The 24,055-nt window shown below is 48.9% G+C and overlaps 1 protein-coding gene across 2 annotated transcripts in view; it reads left to right on the forward strand.

Moving 5' to 3' along the window:
* Positions 1–24,055, forward strand: part of FAM168A (family with sequence similarity 168 member A) — a 146,134-nt gene that overhangs the window by 119,911 nt on the left and 2,168 nt on the right. Inside the window, exons 4-6 of one of the 2 annotated variants that reach the window (XM_085216646.1) lie at positions 8,271–8,351; positions 17,717–17,842; positions 22,080–22,222. In XM_085216646.1, the coding sequence (XP_085072772.1) occupies positions 8,271–8,351; positions 17,717–17,842; positions 22,080–22,222 (350 nt within the window). The remainder of the gene's footprint in view (positions 1–8,270; positions 8,352–17,716; positions 17,843–22,079; positions 22,223–24,055) is intronic. The other variant, XM_085216647.1, reaches the window with a different exon arrangement.

A 24,055-nucleotide genomic window follows, 5' to 3' on the forward strand; every position in this document is an offset into this window, starting at 1 on the left:
TGAGCACTGATGGAGCTGTGGGGGTCTGTGTTCATTTCAGAGAGTGGGACAGATGGCCTTTAAGGGTCCCTTCCAACTCGAACCATTCTGTGATGCCATGCTATTTGCCTTCTACATGCCTGAAATCTAGGGGACGGAGTAAATAATGGCAAGGAGCATCAGTACTGCCTGACCTCAGCAGTTCTCAGAACCTTCTTTCCCATAGAGACTTGTCTGAACATAGGAGGGGATGTGACACATGTCTCGTGCCCAGAAGTTATATTGATCGACAGTCTGTCAAGTTCTGTCGCTGTGCTTTATTTATAGAATGTGACTTCAACCATCAAACTGTCTTACTAATATTTTCAGACAGTTGCTGTTGGTTTTCAAGATGAGTTTTGCTCATACGAAAGCTTCCTGAACCCAGACAGCTGCAGTGAGCCCTGGGAGGTTTCTGGCTGTTGCTTTGTCTTTTCTTAGCATCATAGAAGCATTCAGATTGGATAAGAGCTCTGAGATCATCAAGTCCAACCATCAACCAGCATAGGTGGGCACGGGTGGCAAGCCAACTGAGATGGACATGGAATGGGACTGGAAGTGGGAATTATTTTGTTTGTAGATAAACTGGACCTTATGAAATTACCAGTGCTGAGGAAACTGCTGTGGGTGGGCCTTGGGAAGCAGAGGGACCTGAGTGCCCCAGTAGCACAACTACACAACACCAAAGCACGAGGGTAGCCCTTGAGCAGCTGTTATCATCAGATGCCATGTTTAAATGTAGCATTTAATGAAAGTCTTCCAATTTTCATAGGATCAGATGGCATCATTGATGGCCTTCTGCGGTAACGAGGGTGAGAAATGGCTCTCCAGCCCTGTGATAATGTATGCCATACCAAGTTTCTACTTGAGCACACAGTCTGACTGCTGGTCTACACTAATATCCAGCAGAAGTGCTGTGGGTGCCTTTACAGTCCCACGTGAAGATTGTCTTTGCATGGCCATTGGTAACAAGTAAGAAATAAGAGGCTGCCTATAAGTACATATATATATAAGGTAAGGTATATAAGGGACCCGTTGGCTGGAAAAGGAACAAAATGTGAAAGTCTGCAGGAAAATGTGAACGTCATCAGCTGCTAGAGCTAATCTTTCTTAAAACAGCTGTCTGATGAACGCATGGAGTTCATTATTTGAGTGCTCTGCTCTCGGGCTGATGAGGCTTGAAGCAGTAATAAGGGGGTGGCACTTTTTCATGGGAGTGAATGTATTTGTTATCCTCGGAGACTTGAGAAGTGCTGGGTTCTCAACCATCCATTAACTTGCTCTTCAGAATGGTTCCACCCTTGCTTTCATCTTTTCCTCTATTTTTACATCCATTTATCACTGGAGTGGGCTGAGTAGCTCCATGGTGGGGCGGTGAGTGATGGGGTGGGAACAGGGGATGAGCTGCACGATGAATGTAGGATGATCCATGCCACGTGAACCCAGCCTGGGCTCACTGCTGCACCGTGGGACACGTGCATGTCATGATGTTCATCCATGTATGCCATGGCTGTGCTCAACCAGCTGCAGAACCATTCTGTGTTGAGTAGGGGAGAAGGAAAAAGTTGTGCTGTCCTTCTGAGTGCGCGCAGGAGTCACTCAGATTCTTGTAATTTAAAACATTAAGCATAAAACAAGATAGAAATTACCTTGGTTGGGCTCCTGCTCCTTCCCCCTGAGGCGCAGATGCATCTGGAGTTATGTTTGATTTGGAAAGATTGTAAATTATGGACTGTAGATTTAGAGCTGTAAGAGGATTTTCAGTACAGTGGATCCACCCTTCAAAATATAAGAAGCCAAATTAAGCCTCGGGATAAATGACATGAAAGGGATGAGGCATGTCTTGATATTTCAGTGTTGAATTTGATCTGAGTTCTCACTGATGGATGGTAACAGCTTGAAACGCAGTGACAGTTGGGTATGGTCATTGGATCATTTCTGTAGTGGTTGGGTGGACATAAAGCTGTTAAAGAGCATCCAAAGGAGAGCTACAGGGTGGGGAAGGGTCTGGAGGGTGAAATGTGTGAGGAGTAGCTCAGATCCTTTGGTTTGCTTGGCCCAGAGCGGAGGAGACTGAGGAGAGGCTCATGATGGACTGCAGCCATCCATGGTCCTACAGCTTCTCATGGTCCTACAGCTCCTCAAGGCCCTACAGCTCCTCAAGGCCCTACAGCTCCTCAAGGCCCTACATCTTCTCATGGCCCTACAGCTTCTCATGGTCCTACAGCTCTCATAGTCCTACAGCCTCTCATGGCCGTACAGCTCCTCAAGGCCATACAGCTCCTCAAGGCCTACAGCTCCTCAAGGCCCTACAGCTCTCATGGCCCTACAGCTTCTCATGGTCCTACAGCTCTCATGGCCCTACAGCCTCTCATGGCCGTACAGCTCCTCAAGGCCCTACAGCTCCTCAAGGCCCTACATCTTCTTCTCATGGCCCTACAGCTTCTCATGGCCCTACAGCTCTCATGGCCCTGCAGTCCCTCATGGCCTGCAGCCGCCCTTTGGCAGCCCTAAGCTGCCAGAGGTAAGAAGCATCTGAACAGTCTTATTAGACGTAGGGTTTTGGGGCATCCTTTCAGGCCAGAGAAGTTCATATAATGGCAGAACAAATTTTGTTCAGATCTCTGCTGCTCATCATTGCCAAAATGTCGTGGCACTTTGTCTCTAGAGATTTGATTCCCAGTGCAGAATTAATTCACAGATGCCCTTATCAGATACTTTCTCTCAATCATCACATAATTAGGTGCATCCTTACTGCTGTCACTGCTACCAGCAATCAGCACTGGGGAGCGTTGTTGCAGGACTCAGAGCTGCATCAGGAAGCCAACGTTTTGTTTGTTTTGCTGTCTTATTTCTTGTCATTTAATCCCTTGGTCGTTCATTGGCTCTTGTGACAGTGCTGCAAGTGTCCAAATAGCAGCGTGGGGCCCTGCTGATGTGCTTCGATGGGTTGAAGCATTGTTTTATGCAGTCCTGCACTTAGATAACGAACTTTATCATCTGTCCCTGTAATGATCATAGAATCTTAGATGGCCTGGGTTGCAAAGGAGCACAGTTCCAACCCCCTGCTATGTGCAGGTTGCCAACCAGCAGCCCAGGCTGTCCAAAGCCACATCCAGCCTGGCCTTGAATGCCTGCAGGGATGAGGCATCCACAACCTCCCAACGATGCAGTGCCATGAGCCGTGTATCACTGCTTGAGGATTGCTGGGAGAAAAAAGCAGAGCGAAATATTTTGTCTTGTAAATGAATTTGGGGCTGTTTGTAGCAATTGAAGCCATAATCAGATAACAGCCAACGGAATCCATTCTTGGGAAATTAAACAGCACATTTTGGAAATCAGTATTCTAAGCGACAATTAATTCAGCTGGTCATCAGTGGAAGGCTGGAACAAGGACTTGGCTGTCTGCGCTCCCAGGCTGAAGAGAAGCAAACTGCATTTCCATCCTTGTTTCTAAGATATTCAGGCAGATGTAAGACCTGCTGAGACCTGGCACGACCGGGGTTTAGAGCTGCACTGGCTGCTCTGTTACTCAGATGCTCCTGACAGCTCTGCTTTTGATCTGAAGCTGCAAACAGAGCTGTACGCCGCGTGATGCTGTGGTGGATGGGCTGCACGGATGCTGCTCAAAACCAGCCAGATCCATTTCAGAAGGATTTTGGTATGAGACAGCCAGGCCAATTCAGCATAACGTGATTATATCATTTCTTAAGTATTCTCAGAGCTTTGTCTTCTCCAGTTTTCAGTGCCTTTGGTTGTTTTAATTCTCTTTCAGTATTTTGAGTGAGCTTCTTAATTTTCATCCTGTGATTTGTGTGGCCTCGTTGTGGATAGATGGAGCCACCAGGGGTTGGACCAGAGGGACCCAGAGGTCCCTTCCAGCCTCAACCATTCTGTAAAGGTCTGTAGTGTGATTTCAGGGATAAACCATTCAAAAAGCAGTCAGGAGGGAAAGATTTGTCTTAAAGGGTGGTGGGAGGCAGTGGAGTCACCGTCCCAGGAGGTGTTGGCTATGTCACACTGGGTGACATGGTCTGGAGAGGTCACAGCCATGGGGTGATGGTTGGACTGGATGATCTCATTGGTCTTTCCAACCTTAATAATTCCATGATTCTATGAAAAACTCAATCTGGACATTTCTTACACACCATGCTGATGTGGCCCATGCTGGGAACACAACCCAACTGTACATAGGCAGTAAAATATATAGCTGAAAATATAAGCAGACTGCTTTACTATGACTGCTCTGAGTGCAGTCATGGAGGATCCTGGGCCAAACAAAGCTGTTGCTTAAGAACATTTGAAGGCTCTGTGGGCCACACTTTTCAATTTATCTTCTGAACTCATTTCTGAGTGCATCTCCTCCTAAAGGTGTGCACATTAAAAATTGGGAGTGGGTAGCTGGGACTTGCAGCCTAAAAGCCATGAATCAGAAACATCATTGCCCCAAAGAGGACAGAGCGGAGCTGGAAGTAATCCTTTAGAAACATTCAGAAATGCATGAAAAATTAAAGACTGCTTTAAAATACATGTTTGATGCAGCCCTGCGCTCTGGTTATTGCATCTTAATTTTCAAACCAGTTCAGTTAGTGCTGCTCAGATCTGCAGAGTTGTATCCTCCTCGGGGAGAGCGCTGAGTGAGCGCTGGTTTTCTTACTGCTATTGATTGTGGAGATGGTATTAAATTAAAATAAAGCAAGAAAATAACTCCTGAGTTCTTCTTCGAGGGATCTAATAAATGTCTTTCAATATTCTTTCAATATAATTTTCTTTGCCGCTGCGTTGTTATTGTTGCAAGGCCCTGAGCTCCAGCAGAGCCGAGGTCCCATCGCAGATAGAAAGCAAAGGATGTTTTCCATCCTTGACAATTTCCTATCTCCAGCCGCAGCGCCCCGTGGAGATGGTCAGAACTCACCACAAAGGATGTGATTTTTCCCACTTGCTGCTGTTTTTGCAGATTGAAGGTGAAGAGACAAGGCCAGCAGGGGACAGGGACATGGGTTGGCCATGGGGCAGATGGAGCAGCTGCAGCTTTGGCTTTCCGAGGAGGTCATCTGGGGAGGGGGGATGGAGAGGAGCCAACGAACATCAGTTGTTTACAGCTCAAAAAACAGTCAAAAAACAACTCGTGTTTTTAGGCAGAGCGATTTTTGAGCCAAACACACTTCCCCTCACCCAGCGAGCCACAGTTGTGCTTTCTTATCTCTGAGTACATCCAGAAAGAGAAGCACTTCTCTCTTATTTCCCTGCCCCTCTCCCATCCCTTTGGAAGAGGAGGAAGAGGTGTTCTTGCTGGAAGTCAGCACTTAGCAGAGGTTGTGGGAGATAGAGTGGAGCTGGCTGAATCTCTTGGTATCTGATGCCATAGAATTTCACCTGCTGGAGTGACATTTATCTGAAAATGCCCATAGCTTTCTTTCAAAATGATAGAAGATAACACAGGAGGTGAGGCACGGTCCTACTGAGCAGAAGCAAAATGCAGAAGACAGAAAGAAGACGAGTGAACACACAGTGTCTCCATCTGCCTGAAATAACCACACATGGAAAAGATGACCCAAAGCCACATCTTTCCTGCTCAGGGCCCTAAGGGAAGGTGGTCTGATTTATTTCAGTCTCGGTTTTCACATATAAACCACATGTTGAAAGCTTGGGTTCGTGGGCTCCTCTGTTGGGTTTCAGGACCTGTTTGGGGGATTAACCAGTGAGCAGGGAGTAGGGAGTTGGTGCCCCAAGAGGCTGTTGTCCATCGTCCAGGTACCATCCACAGCACGTTTCTCAATACTCATGGTGCTGACGTAAGTTCTTTGTCATTAACGCTCTGCTTGCAATCACTGGATCTGCAAATAACTTTCCAAGGAGCTTCTTGATTGCAGAAGGACAATATATTCCCAAATACGTCGACAACGTAGCTTTATGTAGTCTCAAAAAAAGGAATGTTACACCGCTGCTTATCCAGCATTAACTACAATAATTTTTAATTAACCTGATTTAGAGGCCAAATATATCACTGATGAAAATGAGAGGGTAGAACATGCCATCATTTATTCCAGTACGGTGGTCACAATTGTTGAATTAGAATTTATTCAAATCAACTTCAGTGCTTTGCTGCAGCAGTCAGCTGCGTGCCGGGGGCATGGCGGGGGGAGAGGCAGCTTCGTGTTCATCTTGCTGCTCAGAAGAAGGGAGGAAAGACCTGTTCTGGCTCTTATTTAATAAAGTGAAAGAGATGGGGTGTGAACTGATTGCTCATTCCCTCTTTTTTTTTTCCGTCTTTGCTGGCCACCAGCAGACAGCAGCAGCTGAGCTTGGTGAGGAAGGATGCCGGAGGTTCTTTTTGTCTGCTGATAGACCGACGCTGCTGGGGAGTGAAGGCCAGGAAACAGCAGAGATAATCGGGGGCAGCGGTGGTGCTGGGAGGCACAGCAAAAAGAGTACAATAAAATAGAAGGGAGAAAAGAGTGGAGAAGGGAAGAGTAGAAAAGAGTAGAGAGTAAGGTAGAGCAGAATAGATAGAATGGAGTAAATGTGTGTAGAGTAGAATGGAATGGAGTGCAGTAGAGTAGAGAAGAGCAGAGTAGAATGGAGAAGATTTGAGTTGAGTGGACTAGAGTAGAGTGGAGTGGAGAGGAATAGAGTAGAGAAGAGTGGAGTAGGGTAGAATAGATTTGGGTATAGTAGAATAGAGTAGATTAGAGTAGAGTAGAGTAGAATGGAGTGGAGTGGAATAGAGTAAAGAAGAGCAGAGTAGAGTAGAGAAGAGTGGAGTGTAATGGCAGGAGGTTGAGTAGAGTAAAATGGATTGGGACAGAATGGAGTGGAATGAAATGAAATGGAATGCAGTGGAGTGGAATAGAGTGGAATGGAATGGGTGAGTGATGGGGTGAAGTGGAATGGGGTGAAATGGAATGGAATGGAATGGAGTGGAAGGGAAGGGAAGGGAAGGAAGGAAGGGAAGGGAAGGGAAGGGAAGGGAAGGGAAGGAAGGAAGGGAAGGGAAGGGAAGGGAAGGGAAGGGAAGGGAGGAAGGGAAGGGAAGGGAAGGGAAGGGAATGCCAAGCCCTCTAGGAGGGAGTCAAGGTGAATGTGTCCCATTCAGTCTGTTTGAGGGATTTATGCAGAAGCATGTAAAAAGGGACAGAGCTGTTTTGAGTGTCACCATTCTTGATTTGTAAAACTTCCAGCAAAGGGAAGTAGTGCAATAAACCAGAGCAAAGTCAAGCAGACTGAGGTATATAGAGTGTCATCTAAGGTTTTCATGGAAATCAAGACCTTCTAATAAAGTAGAGGATGGATGGATGATTGCTGAACCATGTGTGACTGCATGTTGGGGCTGTTCTGTTTTTGCCTTGGTATGTCAGTTGTCTTTGGCATCAGTGAGTGCAGTCTTGTCCATAAAGTCTAGTTTCCCCTTGGCTCTTCCAATGTGGCTGGTTCTGTCTTCTGCCCCTGGGGAGGCATGTCCCCAGTGTGTGGTGGTTTGCAGCCTGGCTCTTCAGTTGCCTGTGATTCCAGCTCACCAAGCCTTCACGTAGCCTAGTTGATTTCCCCTGAACTCCCTCTGACCGATCGGACTGAAGATGATGGAAATTGAAGATGCTCTGTAACCTTCTCTAAAGTGTCCATTAAAACCTCTCGTGTTACATGGTGTCTTCAAATGGTCTGAGCTGCCTTGCGTGTTCCTTCCAGGTGGCTTGGCAAGTAATGGGGTCCCTCCTCGGGATGGAAGTGTTCAGTGATGGGTGAATACAAGGGCTGGCATGTTTCTGTCCTTTAGTAAGAAGCTGTGGTTGATGGAAGCACTGAGTGGAAGCATTGGGAATTATTCACTTAATGCCCTTCAGGGTTAGCTAGCTGCAATGCCTAAGTCAGATTTGTGGTGTGCGTTTGGTAAGTGACAGATCAAGCTAGTGCAGCCAAGGAGAACCTTTAGAATAAAGCTGTGCCTCTGGTTTCTCCCAGCTGAATGCTGCATTCAGTGCATGTAATTTCTTGGTGGCTTTCTTCAGAGCACATTGAATGTGCCCATATCCTACATTCTGGTCATTGTCTTCATTTTCAAGGGGATAAAGGTTAAATATTGATGATGTCACATGACATCGTCCTTCCTTTGCCCTGGCCAACTGAGAATATTCACCTCCCACCTATGCTGATGACCTCTTGGCTCACAAGGATGGTTTCTTCCTTTCCGTGGATGCTGTCCTATCTTCTCTACTGCACTTGGAAACCTCATTTCTCCCTTTTTCTCATTGCAGGTTACCCAACAGGATATCCCACTGCTGCCCCAGCCTACAACCCAAACATGTATCCAACCAGCAGCCCCGGCTACGCCCCAGGTAAAACAGCTTCCCCCCTTTCCCATGCTTATCATTCTCTCCTTTCATGTAATAGATGGAGAAATTTCAGAAACTGTGTCCTGTTTGGTGTCTTCATCTCCCATACCGTGTTCCCTTTCTTTCCTGTGGTGCTGACAGACTCCTGTCTGTCCTGGTGTCCTTCTGTTCTGGTGTCTACTGTCCAGCTCCAGCCCTTCACATCACCCTAATCTGGCTCTTCCAAAGCTGTATCAAGTTCTGTCCAGCCAATCTCAAGTGCTATCCCATATTGGTATTCCAAAGTATATCAGCCACACTCTTCTCCTGAAATCTTGTTTTCCTTTGGCTTTCCAAAATTCAGTAGTTCAGTTCTCTGCGTGGGGACATCTTTATCATCTTCCCCTTCCCAGCTTTCTATGAAAGCTCAGCTCAGCTCAGTCCTTCATTCCCCTCTCCACCACCACCACCCATCTGCCTCTGGGAAACCTTATTTGCAGGTACAAATTCTGGTCCATCCTTGCCCTGATGACCCAGACATGTCTCCTCCCAGTCTCCCCCATCTATCTATCTATCTATCTATCCCAATTGGGATTTCAGCCATTCAGCCGTTCCACCACGCACTGTGCTTTGTTCCACTGTGGCTGACAAAAGAGATCTTCATTTTGCAGACCACATGCTCCTTTGCAGCCTTCTTTTCCAGTCCCTCTGCTGGCCATGCTGACAGGTAGCAGGCTGATCTGGGTCAGCCCAGCTTCTTCACAGGAACCCAGCTCCGTGCTATCCCTGACCTTGACAAAATCTCCCCGATCCATCTGGAGAGCTGATTCAACAGTAATATTCCCAGTCCACCACTTTAGCTATGCCATCAACCCCCTCTTTGCCTTTATTCTTGCTCATTGCAAGCGCAGTTTTTCATGTCTTTATTTGCTCAGACAGTTTCCCAATCCGTTTATTCTCTCTTGCTTGGTGTCCAGAGCCTCACTGCTGTTTGACTCATTGAGCCCAGCCACCAGCCTGACCTGCTGAGTGCCATCACTGCACCACGTCCCTCAGTGCCACATCCACACATGAAGGGCAGAGAGCAACAGGACAAGGGGGAATGGTTTTAAACTAAAAAAGGGGAGATTTAGGTCAGATGTGAAGAGGAAATTCTTTACTTAAAGGCTGGTGAGGCCCTGGCACTGCTGCCCAGAGCTGTGTGCGCCCATCCCTGGGGGTGTCCAAGGCCATGGATGGGGCTGTGGCACCTGGTGAGCGCAGGGGTTGGGTGGCCTTTAAGGTCCTTTCTAGCCCAAACCAGCCTGGAAATAAATGATTTCTGAAATACCGCTGGGGGTGGCACAGAATCACAGAATTCAGGCTGGAAAGGACTTTCAATAGACCTTCCCACGTATCTGCACAGCCTCCTGGCAGACCTGTCCGTGAAAACTCCAGGAGGATTTGGGTTAATCAAAAGCTTATCAACATGGTTTAAGAATTGGGACTAATTTCGTTACGCCACGGTCCTTTTAACGTGAAAACAATCAATACATTAATAGTAGAGATCTCTGGGAAGCACACACACTTCCCTGAGTGTGATGGAGCCAGTACTGCACTCCACAGCTCAGTTGAGACAAAGCGATGCTAGACGTGTTCAGTGAAGCCTTTAAGCCTCTAAAAACCTATTAACCTCGTCTTAATTACAGCAGAAGCTAATGAAGTGCTCTGCTTAATAGGGACACCTGAACTGTCCTGCTGAATAAACCACTTGTGTTTTTATACGTTTGGGCACAAAGCTGGAGACTGTGATACAGGTTATTCTTTTTGGAGCTGAGGACCTCTTTTAGGCTCCCATTCAGGAAATCATAGAAACACAGATGCCCGCTGACCACGTCCCACGAGTCAGGATCAAACCAAAGCTTTTGCAGTGTCTCAGCTTTGACATGAGCAGTGTTTCTGGAATCAGGACTTTGCTCCCCAAGAGGCTCTGGTCACCCGTAAATTCTCCTGGAAGATTTAATGCAGAAATAGTGAGGTGAGAAGAGACAGGAAAAAAAAACAACCACCCACATTTATATTGGGAGTCTGTCCTGCCAGAGGTGGGCAGCATCCTCTGTGCTCAGAATGGGATGTAAATAGAACATGTTGGCCTGGAGATTGTAAAAACACGAGTGTGTGGAGAGCAGCAGTGTGTGCAGAGCAGGCAGGCTAAATGCAGCATGTTTACCTTTCCAAACAAGTCTGGAAAAACAGAAGGTGAGAAGTCAAACTGGGGGCTTTGTTGTCACCATAGGTTTGCTCAGACCCCAAATATAAGTTGTTACAGACACAAATAGCAATCAGTGGTGGAGCAAAGTGGATAGCTTCTTGTTCCCTGAGGCTGAATCATAGAATGATAGACTCACAGAATCACCAAAAGAACTCCAAGATCATCCTGCCCAATTGTTGACCTACCACCAATATTTTCCCACTAAACCATGTCCCTTAATATAGCATCTAAATGTTTCTTGAGTGTAAGATTGCAGTTCAAGGAGGAGGCCAAGGAGCACCCACAAGAGGGGAATTCTCTTCTCTTCTCTTCTCTTCTCTTCTCTTCTCTTCTCTTCTCTTCTCTTCTCTTCTCTTCTCTTCTCTTCTCTTCTCTTCTCTTCTCTTCTCTTCTCTTCTCTTCTCTTCTCTTCTCTCTCTCTCTCTCTCTCTCTCTCTCTCTCCTCTCCTCTCTCTCCTCTCCTCTCCTCTCCTCTCCTCTCCTCTCCTCTCCTCTCCTCTCCTCTCCTCTCCTCTCCTCTCCTCTCCTCTCCTCTCCTCTCCTCTCCTCTCCTCTCCTCTCCTCTCCTCTCCTCTTCTCCAAGCACCTGATGGAGCTATGGATGTCCCTGTTCATTGCAGGGAGTGGGACCAGGGGGCCCTTTCCAACTCAAATCATTCTGTGATTCTATGAACCAGGCCCCAGTAGTCACTGGGGATGAAGAGAAGCATTTGGGCATTTGTCCCATCTGTCTCTGGGAACAGACTGCTGGGGTGTGTGTCCTATGGGGAGAGCTTCGGATGGATCCTGCCTGTCCTTTGTGCTCAGGAGAAACAGGAACCCAAAGTGATGTATAGGAGCACTCTCAAATAGCTCTGATTCAGTAAAGATGCCTTCACAGAAGACATGAAAGATGATGCTTTGTGGGATTGCTTTTTCAGCATAGGTTATTGCTAAATAGCAGGAATAGGCTGAGAAATGAGACCTACCCAATATGAAATAGTGTTTTGGTAAAGTCCTGGGGTGGGCTGAAGGATAAACTTCCTTCTCCTTAGCAAATGAGCTGATTGCACCCACAACAAAAATAATACAGAAGTATCTGTGACAAATTGGATGGAGGAAAAACGGGGCAACAAGGAATTGTGCTGGAGACCATCATATCCCCCAGGACACCCAGGAGGAGAGAGTTGTGCTGAAGGTTCTCCAAGTCATCAGTATTTGGGAATGGGATGGTGACAGTGGGCTCAGCGGGGCCAGGAGGAAAGTGGGGAGAGCTGAGCATCCCCTGCTGCCAGAGCGGTGCTCTCCTCCCCGAAATTGGAATCAGCCTTCAGAAGTTCCCTCGCCATTGTTCGATGTGGAATAAGCTGCCCCAAACCTTGTTAGTCTGTGCTTTCATAAGGACAAAACCACGGAGACTTTGATTTCTCCTACCTTTGTGCTGGCAGCCCGGGCTGTGGGTGTTCTCTCTTTCATTAAAGACACTTAGCCTCCCCCTTGCTTTGATTCTGGCTGTATTTTGTGGCCACAATCCTCTGCAGCAGGCAGTTCTGCGGATTAATTAAGGCTTGGGTTACTGATTTATTTTATTTTTAAGCAGTGCAAATAATTGTCTGTTGCCTTAGATTTGCATGATGTGAAAGAGGAAGCGAAAGCCCCGGTCAGTCTCCTTTGTGCCACTCAGCCTTTTGTCCCCCTCCCCTCTCTCCGATCTGAAGAGCACTCCTAATCTCTGCAGACTTTCTTTCTCTGAAAACCCTCCGCTCATTTTTGTCACCCTTTGCAGGATCTTTTTGTTACATGGCTCAATGCTCGATCAGGAGAGCATTGGCGGCTTTCTCGGCGTATAAATTCCATTTCTCTGTTTATCATCCTTAAAAATACTTCTAATAGTTTTGAGAGTAGAAAGATCCCGAAGCCCCGAAAGCTGTCAGGCCATTTTCCAAGAAGAACAAAAATCTTCCAGCGCCTAACGATGCGTGAACACAGCACGGCCAAGCATTGCATCAGCTAGGAAATGGCGAAGGTTGGAACCAGCACTCCTCCAGACAGGATGTCTGTCCTCCACATAAACAACCTTGAGATCAGTACAATTTAGCATCACAGAACCACAGGGTGATTCATTCAGGCTGGAAAAGACCTCCAAGGTCCCCAACCCATCCCAAGTACAGATACAGGTTGGGCGGAGAATGACTTGAGATCAGCCCTGAGGAGAAGGATTTAGGGGTGGTGGTGGATGAAAGACTGGCCAGGCTGGCTGGGGCTGTGAGCAACTGGCCTAGAGGTGTCCTTTCCTACAGCAGGGTATTGGGTCTGGGTGATCTTCAAAGTCCCTTCCGACCCCAACAATTCTACGATTCCATGATTCTATCCCACCATGCCCACTGATCGTGTCCCTCGGTGCCACCCATTCACAGTTCTGGATCCCCTCCAGAGGTGGTGACCCCACCACCTCCCTGGGCAGCCCATTCCCCATTGAAGAGATTTCACCACGTTTTGAGGTTAGTCCCATAGGGATGATGGATGCTGTCACAGGCTCTGCTGTGCATGGATCAGCAGCATGGGGCAAGGGTTGCTCAGAGCACAAGTGCTGCTTCCAGCCCCACAAAGACCATATCTCCCAACCTTATCTCTCATAGAGAAGGCTGCAGTCCTGGTTTGGACCTTTCTGAAATGTAGAAGCCTGAAAACACTGCGTACACAACTTTGGAAGACAGGCGCAGGCTCAGCACCTTCCAGTATCCATCCCTGTGTCACTCACAGATGGAAAAATGACCTAAAAGAGAAAATTAAGAATATTTCAGAGATAACTGATGCAAAATCAGCTCTGAAAAACGTTCCATCAGTGTGCGCATTGTGGAGTGGGCTGCGTTCTCAGCTGTGCTAAATGGAGTGGAGTTCAGGAGACGCTGCGCTGCAGTGGCTGAGTCAAAACCGGTCGTCTGTGTCAGTACAAAGAGCATTTGCTCAAATTGAATCAGCTGCTGTCATCCAGGAGGCTGGAAATAACCCAGCCACAGAAATGAACGTGTCGTTGGGGTTCACGCCGCCCATCAGCCACTTTGGGATCAGAGGGGATCAGCTTTCCTTTTAACATCTGCCATTCTGAAAGCATCCAACTCGTTGGCAATGAATTTTCGAGCAATTTGGGATGTCAAGCCCTTTGTAGGCCCTCTGCAGAGATGCTTCCAGCAGAACTGCTGCTCCTGAGTCCATCCCCTTGGCCAGCAAGGTGCTTCCATTCAGACCTGGGTGGTGGACGTATGAGTTGGCCAACATCCTTTAGGAACATGTAAAACAGCCATCACAAACCCAAATTTAATCTACTCGGATATCTGAAACTCTCTCTGTAGGTTAATCATGCAAATGTGCCCCTTGACACTGTTTAGTAGAGAGATTTTGAGGGGTGAGAGAGCATCCTCTGTTCGTGGCTTATGAGCTTGCAAGGTTACTGCTGGAAGAGCATTAGTCATGAAGAAAACTGTTCCGTGCAAGCACAGCAGTCCTCTTCTCAGGTCCTTCTAGAGATGTCCCTGGGATGAGCTTTCTCTGGATAGGTGGCCCAAACCCTATGAGTTTTGTTTGCCTTCCATGTGAAGTCATAGACTCAGTGCCACAGGAAGGTGGGGAGTGCCCTCTGCTCCTGCCCACCCCAAATGAAGCCCATTTGGTGGTGGTAATTTTCAAAGGATGCTTTTCAAATGCTCCTCAAGTGCCATCTGCTTTAGCCATCTTTGTCCCCCATGTGCCCCCGTGACAGTCACCAACACCAAGCTGGATGCTGGCGGTGCTCGTTGCCTCTTGTTGACCTCATGGTTCCCATGAAAACAACATTGGGATCCGTGTGGAAAATTAAAGGATTTAGCACTCTAGACTTCTGAGTGCCCCACGTGGAGACCTGGAGAGGGCTTTGGGAAGTCCCACAGTGCCTCCAGATCCAACAGCAGCAGGGACAGAATTGGAAATGACTGGAACCAGTCTTGATTGCTCAAGGATCACTTCCTCCGAGGTCAAGATGAGTACATCTGTAAGAGGATGAAATCAGGCAAAGGTGGCAGAAGGTCTGCATGGATGAACAAGGAGCTCATGGGAAAATTCAAAAGGAAGAAGAAAGCCTATGGAATGTGAAGAAGGGATCTGGCCACTTGGGAGGAATATCAGAATGCTGTCAGGGCCTGTAGGGATGCTGCAAGAAAAGCTGGAGCCCACCTGGAATTAAATCTGTTGAGGGAAGTCAAGGACAACAAGAAAGACTTCTTTAGGTGTGTCTTAAAGGAGGACTGGGGGAAATGTGGGTCTGCTGCTGAATGAGGTGAGTGCCCTGCTAACAGGACACTTGAAGGTGGGCTTTCTGAACGCCTTCTTTGCTTCAGTCTTTAGTGATGAGACTGCCCCTCGAGAATCCCAGCCCTAGAGGTAAGAGAGAGAGTTAGGGGAGAGGGAGACTTCCCTTTGGTCAAGGTACATCTGGTCAGAGGTTGTCTAAGGAAACATGATGCACCCAAATCCATGGGTCCCATATGTGCTGAGTTGGCACCCTAACCCTCTGTCACCTTTGAGAGGTTATGGAGAACAGGAGAGGTGCCTGAAGGCTGGAGGATAGACAACATTATACTAGTCTTCAAAAAGGGCAATAAGGATCTGGGCAACTGCAGGCAGCCAGGCTCACCTGCATCCCTGGGGAGGGAATGGAACAGCTTGTTCTGAGTGCCATCTCTAAGGAACTGGAGGAGAAGAAGGTTATCAGGAGTAGTCAGCGTGGATTCAGCAGGGGGAAATCATCCTCAACCAACCTGGTGCCTTCTGTGGCTGGGTAGATGGGGGGACAATACCGAAATAATTCCTTTCAAGCTTGTCAAACTGAGCACTTAAAATCATGGTGTGCTGTGGAGACACGAGGCACGCCAGTTTTAAAGAAAAAAACAATAATGTATGTCTTCATTAAGCTGGTTCCTTCCAAGGCAGTCTGCCTTCCCAACTTGCTCGTCTTGTTTCAGCTCTCCTCATCAGTGCCTGCTTTTCATTTTGCTGAAAGTAGGGCATGCACTCTTCTCTTTCGCTGTGCCCATTAATAATGCAGCAGAGAATATTGCTCCGTGTCCATTGCTGCAGTGCCTGCACTGAGCAGAATGGATGTTTCTAGCAGCAGCCCTCGAAGTGGGGGTCAGTAGGGTTGTGCTGTGGCATAGGATGGGGGCTGTGAGCCCTCTGTGCTGCTGCATCCTCCCTGCAGGAGGCATTGCTCTGCAGTGCGTAGGCATGCACTGTATCACCTGCTTGGTCCTTTCCCTGCAGTTGTTGGCAAGAGACTAAAACAAATCCAGAAGATGCTGGGAGGAGATAGACTTGCAGAGATGTTAGATAGTCATGGCTGGATTGAAACCTCTGTGGGTGACAGCTTCGTGCACAGGAAATATCGCTGTTCCTGGATGCCTCTCCAGTTCACCTTTTGTGCAGTTTTAAGTGATGGACTCTCCATGGATTGGTGATTCAGTGTGAGGGACATCAAGCTGCAAGTTCCTGGCCGGCTCAGCCCCAGGTTGCCATGACTGTTTGGTGGATCCAGCATGGAGAGAGGATATGACTGAGGAAGGGTCTGTTGACCATCTGAATGAACGGTCTCATCAGCCTTGGATGTGCGGTCGGGTGGTGAAAGTGAATCTGATTTTGAATGTTAAGAACTGTTGATCATGGAATCATTGAGGTTGGGTGAGACCACTAAGGGCATCGAGTCCAATCGTGGACCCACCACACCGTGCCCACGGCAGTCTGTAAGACCAAGCAGGGTCATTCCCTCGGGTTTCATCCCCTCTTCTGTGTGCACACAGCGGGGCAGAGCTGGCGTAGTGCTGTGGCTCTGGAGGTCACAGGGAGCTGACTAGCTCAGTGCAGAGAGCCTGGCTGCTGAGCTTGCAATAAAAATTAGGATGGCTCCATAGCTTCAGAAGAAAAATGGACAGGAAAATACCCATTAAGCCTTTCCTGGAGGCAGTGGCTCTGTTAGGGATCTGCATTCTCCATAGATGTGCTTTCAACTTAAGTGTAATGGCAGCCCTTGCATCGTAGCGTGGTAAAATATCCTAAGAATGCAGAGAAAGCTACCCCAACCCATGCTTTACCAGCCCTCCTTCCAGAGTTTCCAAAGACCCATTGATGGGATGGGATGCTCATAGCAGCAGTACCCACCACATGGGACTAGAATGCAAATAAAATGCCTTGTACCCCCCTCACTGGGGTTTCCAGCTGAGAAACATGAGGGACAGCTGATTGGGATCCATCCAGTCCTGCCTTGTGCTGCATCTTGTGTTGCCTTGTTTCAATGCTTCTTATGCACATAGACACTATCACATATCTTTTGGATAGAAGTCATGATTCAGTATGTGTTTATTGCATCAAAGCACTAAGCTGCTGCTCTGAAAAGCCATAAGTCCCCAAAGATGTCCACAGGGATGTCCTCAAAGCCACCTGTGTTGGCTGTGTCCCCTGTGTAGGTCTTCAGACTGGTCTCTTGGCTCAGGAGAGTAGTCACTTCTGTGGAGTTTAGTGGGGAGGTGATGGGTTTTGTGGAAGAGGTGTTGGGTTTTGTGGAAAAGGTGATGGGTTTTGTGGAAGAGGTGTTGGGTTTTATGGAGGAGGTGATGGGTTTTGTGGAAGAGGTGTTGGGTTTTATGGAGGAGGTGATAGGTTTTGTGGAAGAGATGTTGGGTTTTGTGGAAGAGGTAATGGGTTTTGTGGAAGAGGTGTTGGGCTATATGGAGGAGGTGATGGGTTTTGTGGAAGAGGTGTTGGGTTTTATGGAGGAGGTGATGGGTTTTGTGGAAGAGGTGTTGGGCTATATGGAGGAGGTGATGGGTTTTGTGGAAGAGGTGTTGGGTTTTATGGAGGAGGTGATGGATTTTGTGGAAGAGGAGTTGGGTTTTATGGAGGAGGTGATGGGTTTTGTGGAAGAGGTGTTGGGCTATATGGAGGAGGTGATGAGTTCACTACGACACGCTGCACAAACCATCCCACCATGGGATACCCCACTATGAAATTCCTACATGTATTTGTCCTAAAAGAGGGAAATAAAGGAGGAGGGCAGCAGAGCGGTTCCAGTGGGCCATGAATGGGGATGGCCATGTCTTCCTTGCTCTAATGTTTCTCTTCTTTCTCACTCAAGCTACACTTCTGATGAAGCAAGCCTGGCCACAGACCTCCTCCTCCTGTGCCACAGAGGGCACCTTCCACCTCCCAGTGGACACTGGGACCGAGAACAGAACCTACCAGGCTTCTTCTGCAGCATTCAGTAAATAAACCTTTTCTTCTGGGGTTTTTCTCAGTTGTTTTGTGCTGGAGGGTTTAGTTCTGATGTTCAGTGACCCTCTGCAAGGCTGCAGAGCATCTCATGTGGGTGAAATACCCATCACAGGGTGTCTGCTGTCATACCTATAGGAGATTTGGGTGTTGGGAAGTCTTTCTTTTGGAAAAGGGGTGTCCCTGTCATTCTGTGTAGCAGGGACTGTAACCCCATCATGGGATGTGGGCTCTGCATCCTAATTTCAGTGGCCCAAATGGTGAGTTTTTTTTAAATCTCAGAGTGTAACTGGTAGAAGCTGAGGTATCACTCAGCAGTTTTCCCTTGCAGTTCAGCACATGGCTGGATGTGATTTTCCTCCCTATTGTGCTGCTGCGGTTGAGATTCCTCCCTTAAAATCAAGGGGAACAAGAGCTGAAGTACTGAAGTAGGAAAGGATTTGGGGGAAAAGTGTGGGATGAAGGAGGTGGTGAGGAGCCTTGGTGGCAGTGATGGAAGCAATGGGGTTGGGTGAGCAAAGGGGTGAGGACAGGAATGGGGAAATGGGAAATGGGGTCCTACAGCCCCTCTTGGCCCTACAGCCCTCCTGGCCCTACAGCCCCTCATGGCCCTACAGCCCCTTGTGGCCCTACAGCCCCTCATGACCCTACAGCCCTTCATGGCCTTCCAGCTCTGTTTCTGTTACCTGGGAGCTGATCCCTCCCCCCACCACAACCTCCTTTCAGGAGTTGTAGGGCCATAAGGTCTCCCCTGAGCTCCTGTCCTCCACACTGACCCATCCCAGTCCTCTCAGCCACCCCCACAGTGCTGTACTCCAGACCTTAAGAGCTTCCCATGGGCATCATCAGGAAAGCATCACATTCTGCAGTCGTGTTCCTGGGGTGAATGGTGCAGAACTCAGCACGGAGCTTTCATCCTCATCTCCCCTCATTCCCCATCACCCTTAGGATAAAAATCTGTGCAATTCAGTGCGATTCTGCACTGTGGGATCCATGGGGTTGAGATTTCTGGGGTGGTGTGAGGGATTTAATCAGCAATTTTAATAGGAGCTGGAGCTCCTACGCTTGCTATTGCTTTTTATTAAAATCCCAGCCCTCTGTGGAACCACAGCACAGGCTGGGTGAACTCCTAATCCTCCTAAGGTGATAGGTTGTCATAATTAGGCTTTAAAATTAGCTGTCAGACATGCGTTTCTGAGAGGAGCACAAATCATTATGTGACATTAAAACTTGGCTATGAGCTGCTTTTACCTGCAAACCAGTGTGGATTGCTTGCTTTTTTCCCCCCTTGATTTATAAGCGAGGAAGGTTGCATCTGCATAGGATGTTCTGTTTAACACCTTTTTTAATATAGCAGTTAAATTGTGATTCAGCAGTGGGGAAACTGCAGCAAGCTCCAGTGTCTGCATTCGGAGTGGGCTGAGGGTTGGCCTTGTGGCCCTACAGCTCCTCGTGGTCCTAAGGCTCTTCATGACCCTACAACTCCTCATGGTCCTACAGCTCCTTGTGGTGGCCTTACAGCTCCTCGTGATGGCCCTACAGCTCCTTATGGCCCTACAAATCCTCATGGTCCTACAATTCCTCCTGGCCCCACATCTCCTCATGGTGACTCTACAGCTACTTGTGGTGGCCTTACAGCTCCTCATGGCCCTACAACTCCTCATGGTGTCCCTAAAGTCCCTCATGGCTCTAGAGCTCCTCATGGCCCTGTACCTCCTCATGGTGGCCCTACAGCTCCTCATCACCGTACAGCTCCTTGCTGCCCTACAGCTCCTCATGATGGTCCTACAACAGGATGGAGTTCTCCCCATGGACCCTCCAGCACATGGAAGCTCCAGCACAGGGTTCCCCCTCTCTATTCCATTCCGTTCTGCACTCTGCTATGAGTCTCAGGAAGGGAATCAGACCCTTTCTGTTTAATTACCACTTCTATTCCAAATCTGCAGCAGTCGGAAGGCCGCAAGATGCTGTTCGCAGTCCCTGGAAAACTCCTTGCTATCTTCACACTGAGTATTAGCAAACTTGAAATCTTGTCCTTCATTAATTGCTGTGTTGAGTGCTAATGGGTTCATTATGTCTGAGTGTTGGGGTGTGTTACCACTCTGCTGAGCCTTGAACTTCTCCTCCCCATCCTACTCAATGTTTGGGTCCCATGGGCTCCGTCTGCCCTCAAAGATGACTTAAAGCACAGCTTTAAGAATTCTTGAGGATTTTCCCCCAATTTAGCCCTGGAGAATCATAGAATCATAGAATCACCAAGGTTGGAAAAGACCTCCAAGATCATCCAGTCCATCCATCCACCTACCACCAGTATTTCACACTAAACCATGTTATTCAGTGTTGTCCCACCAGTGGGATCTGTTCCTTATATGGCATCAACAGACTGAGTTCCTTCTTGTCCTCCACTGCAAGAGTGGCCTCAAAGCCACTGAGACTTCAGAAGTAGAATCATAGAATCAGAGTCACTGAGGTTGGAAAAACCTCCAAGAACCCCAAGTCCAACTCCAACCCAACCCCAACCCAACCCCAACCCATCCCCCACCCAACCCCAACCCAACCCCAACCCAACCCCAACCCATCCCCCAACCCAACCCAAACCCAACCCCAACCCCAACCCAACCCCAACCCAACCCCAACCCAACCCCAACCCATGCCCCAACCCAACCTCAATCCAACTCCAACCCAACCCCAACCCAACCCCAACCCAACCCAACCCAACCCAACCAACCCAACCCCCAACCCAACCCCAACCCAACCCCAACCCATCCCCCAACCCAACCCCAACCCATCCCCACCAACTGTGTCCCCAAGTGCCACATCTGCCCTTTTCTTCAGCACAGATGTGCACATAGGAATCATGGGATCTTCCTCCAAAATAACCATTGAGGCGTTGGAGCCTCGGAGAGAACTCTCACCTGGAATGGAAACACAAAAAATAGAGAATCAATCCTCCAGCATCTCCTTGCTCCACCATGGTCAGCAGGTGCCAGCTCAGCTGATATGATCACGGTGTCCTTTGTTTGGGATGGATTTCCCCATGTTGCTTGGGATGGATTTCCTCATTTTGGAACGGATCGTTTACTTTAATTCATTAGCTCAGCACATATCAAATGCTTTCCTTAGAGCTCAGCAACGTGCACTCACTACAGAGCTAATGGTTTTTCCTGATGGCCACGGAGCAGACTTGCTGCTCTCGTCACCAATGCACAGAGCCTGCAGATACAGAGGTATTGGAGGAGCAGCTGTTGTCACAAGGGGACCTTTGGAGGCACAGGAACTCTTTTGGTGGTGATAAACAAGCCTCACATCCCCAGTAGGTTCTTAGGGACATGAAGGGACTAACATAGTGGGTTTGTGGGTTTGGGTATTTGCTTTCTGGTTGCTTAAACACTGACAATGCCATGCAGCTACAAAGCTTGCTCTCTGCTAACATATCTGGAGAGAAACTGGGTGGCACAGCCCCACAGCTGAATGGAAGGAGAACCTTTCCCCTCCTCTTGCTGATTTTTGGGGGGATGTGACAGCAGTGCTGCCCTGTGAAGCGAGATCCCACAGCAGTGAAGTTCTTTTATTCTCTGCACCCCTAGCAGGAAAGGTGAGAGGACAAAAACATGGGGAGGAGAGAAGGGAAGAAACTTAATTTCAGGAACTAGAGCTATTGAGACATGCAGGTGGGTCTGATTCTGCAGCCTCAGGCTGCATGGAGTCCTGTGGGGTCATGCATTGCCTTTTTTATGCAGAGACGTTGGGTGCTCATCGACCACATGTAGGCAGCAATTTGGAGGACAGATTGCAGCCCTTTCCAGGCAAGAACAGCCGTATCCAGCCCTCGGAATGCTGCTGACAGCTGAACACCTCCAGGCAGTGGATTTGGGGCTGGATGCCCTATTTTGCAGAGGGAAGAGCCAGAGGAAGGGTCCTGCACTGGGTGGCAGTGGTTGCAGTGGTTTGTGAGCATGGGGATGGGATGTTTGTGATGCTGGTGCTGCCCTTGGCAGCTTCTCTCAGCTGTGAGGCTGTTTTCCCCCCTAATAAGGCTCCCTGTTGCCCCATAGTCCATCCCCTTCGCTCTAAGTGATGCTGCAGCTGCATCCCTCCTACCAACAGCATCTTTCCCAGCCAAGCCCCAGGGGGCAGCAGGACCTGGGGCCGAAGTTGTAAGCCCTGTGGCTGTCTCACCAGCAGTAAACCTCCCCCTCACCCCCTTTGCTTTGGTCTTTCTTTGCCAGGGTACACTGCGGGGACTCCCTACAAGGTCCCACCGACCCAGAGTAACAACGCGCCTCCTCCCTACTCTCCGTCTCCGAATCCGTACCAAACTGCTATGTACCCCATCAGAAGTGCCTACCCACAGCAGAACCTGTACACCCAGGTACGTGCTTCACTCTGCATCTCCCACCGCCACCTGATGTCTTCCCTGGAGTCCTTTCCTCCCAAAATCCCACACCTGGATGTTGGGGCTCAGCCGTCAATGTCATACATGAGCTCGGGGTTCCCATTCCAGTGGCATCTCCATGCCTTGCCCTTCTGTTTCCCATGGCACAGCCCCCTGTGTCACCTTCACCAGCATGGCCCAGATTTGTGTTCCTGAGCACCTGGCTGGGCTCCCAGTGCCATCTTCCCTCTTCCAGCATTGCCACTGCCTCCAGCCATGCGCCACAGCCAAGACCCCGTGTTGGACAGCTGTCCTCCAAAAATCTCCTTGCTGCCCCTTCCTGCAGGAGATAATGAGCTCCTTGCAGCACTCTGGCCCTGCAGCTTTCCTGGCTTTTTTCCTTCCACTTAAATGGCAAATCGGACTTCTCCTGCAGCCGTGACCTGGTTTCTCCATGCCAGGCTGAGTCCAAAGCATCTCCTCCGCTCCATTTTGTCCGCTTACTTTCCATTAGCTGAGCACAGGGGAAGCTGTTGGGGTCGGACGTGTGCTCAGGTGCTCTCTGCTGGTTCCTGACATGCTCCCCATCACCTGGCATCAAAGCTGGCAGCAGTTTTGTCACCAGGCCCAGGCTGCTCTTTGCCACCACTGGGACTTAACCCTATGGGCTGACCCCTGCTGTGCTGGAACGAATGGAGCCTGGTGTTGAGCACAGGCACTTTGCAAGGAAGATGCTGGCTGCTGAGATGAGCACAGGCAGGGGAAGGCTGTATCATAGGATCATAGAGTCACCAAGGTTGGAAAATGCCTCCAAGATCTCCCAGCCCAACCATCCACCCACCACCAGTATTTGCCCATGGAAAATTGTGTCCTGTCCTGATCCTGAGCTGGACATGCAGCTGCATCCCAGGAAGGGTGTCAGCTGCTCCATGCTCTGCTCTACCAGAAACGTTTCTGGCTGATTTTGTCCCCTTCCTCATCTCTCTTGGTAAGTTCTTCCCTTCCCCAGTGTAATGCAGTGTGCCTGCAGTCTGCCCTATCAGCCTGAAAGGAAGAAGTAATCTGATAGTTCATCCGTTTCTCCTTTCACCCCTTCATCCATACCTGTAGGGCTTCTCCCACGCCTGTCCCAAACTGCAGTAAGATCTCCTCTCATTGTTCTCAGCCCTCTGATCCTTCTGACCTTCCCTATTCTCGCAGCACTGCGCTGCTCACGTTTCGGGATCGCCATTACATGGGATGTGGGGCTTTCTCTCCTGGCTCCTTTCTTTTCCTTCCACCCATTTTCTCCCCCTTGTTTCCAACTCCCTCGGGTCTCAGCAGCCCGGGTTTCAGAGCCCCTCTGTCTCCCTTTGGAAACCCCAGGATATGGTGCTCCCTTTTGTCTGCCCGCTTCCCGTGCCGAGGCAGGACCTTTGGGATCAGATGGGGCCACAGTTCCTCCTTTCCTTCCATCTCTTGCTCATTTTGCATGCCAGCAGCTAACATATTTTGGACCCAGCCCCATTTCATCCCATCAAACCATGCAGCATGCTTCTTGGAAGCGTGGGATAATTAAGGTTGGGAAAGACTGCTTATTCCATCGAGTCCAACCCAGTTGAGCCATTGCAGCCATGCCCCCTACCCATGATCATAGAATCATGAGATTGCTCAGGTTGGAAAAGACATTAAAGATCATCAAGTCCAACTGCATCACAGCCATCCTACCCTAACTACCCTCCTCTAAATCACGTCCCTGATCACCACATCCAAATGGTTTTTAAACACATTCAGGGATGGTGACTCAACCACCTCCCTGCTTATGGCACTGGGGTTGGCTTATGATGCCAA

The sequence above is a fragment of the Meleagris gallopavo genome, chromosome 1 (genome assembly GCF_905368555.1).
Source record: "Meleagris gallopavo chromosome 1, MGAL_WU_HG_1.1, whole genome shotgun sequence".
NCBI lineage: Eukaryota > Metazoa > Chordata > Aves > Galliformes > Phasianidae > Meleagris > Meleagris gallopavo.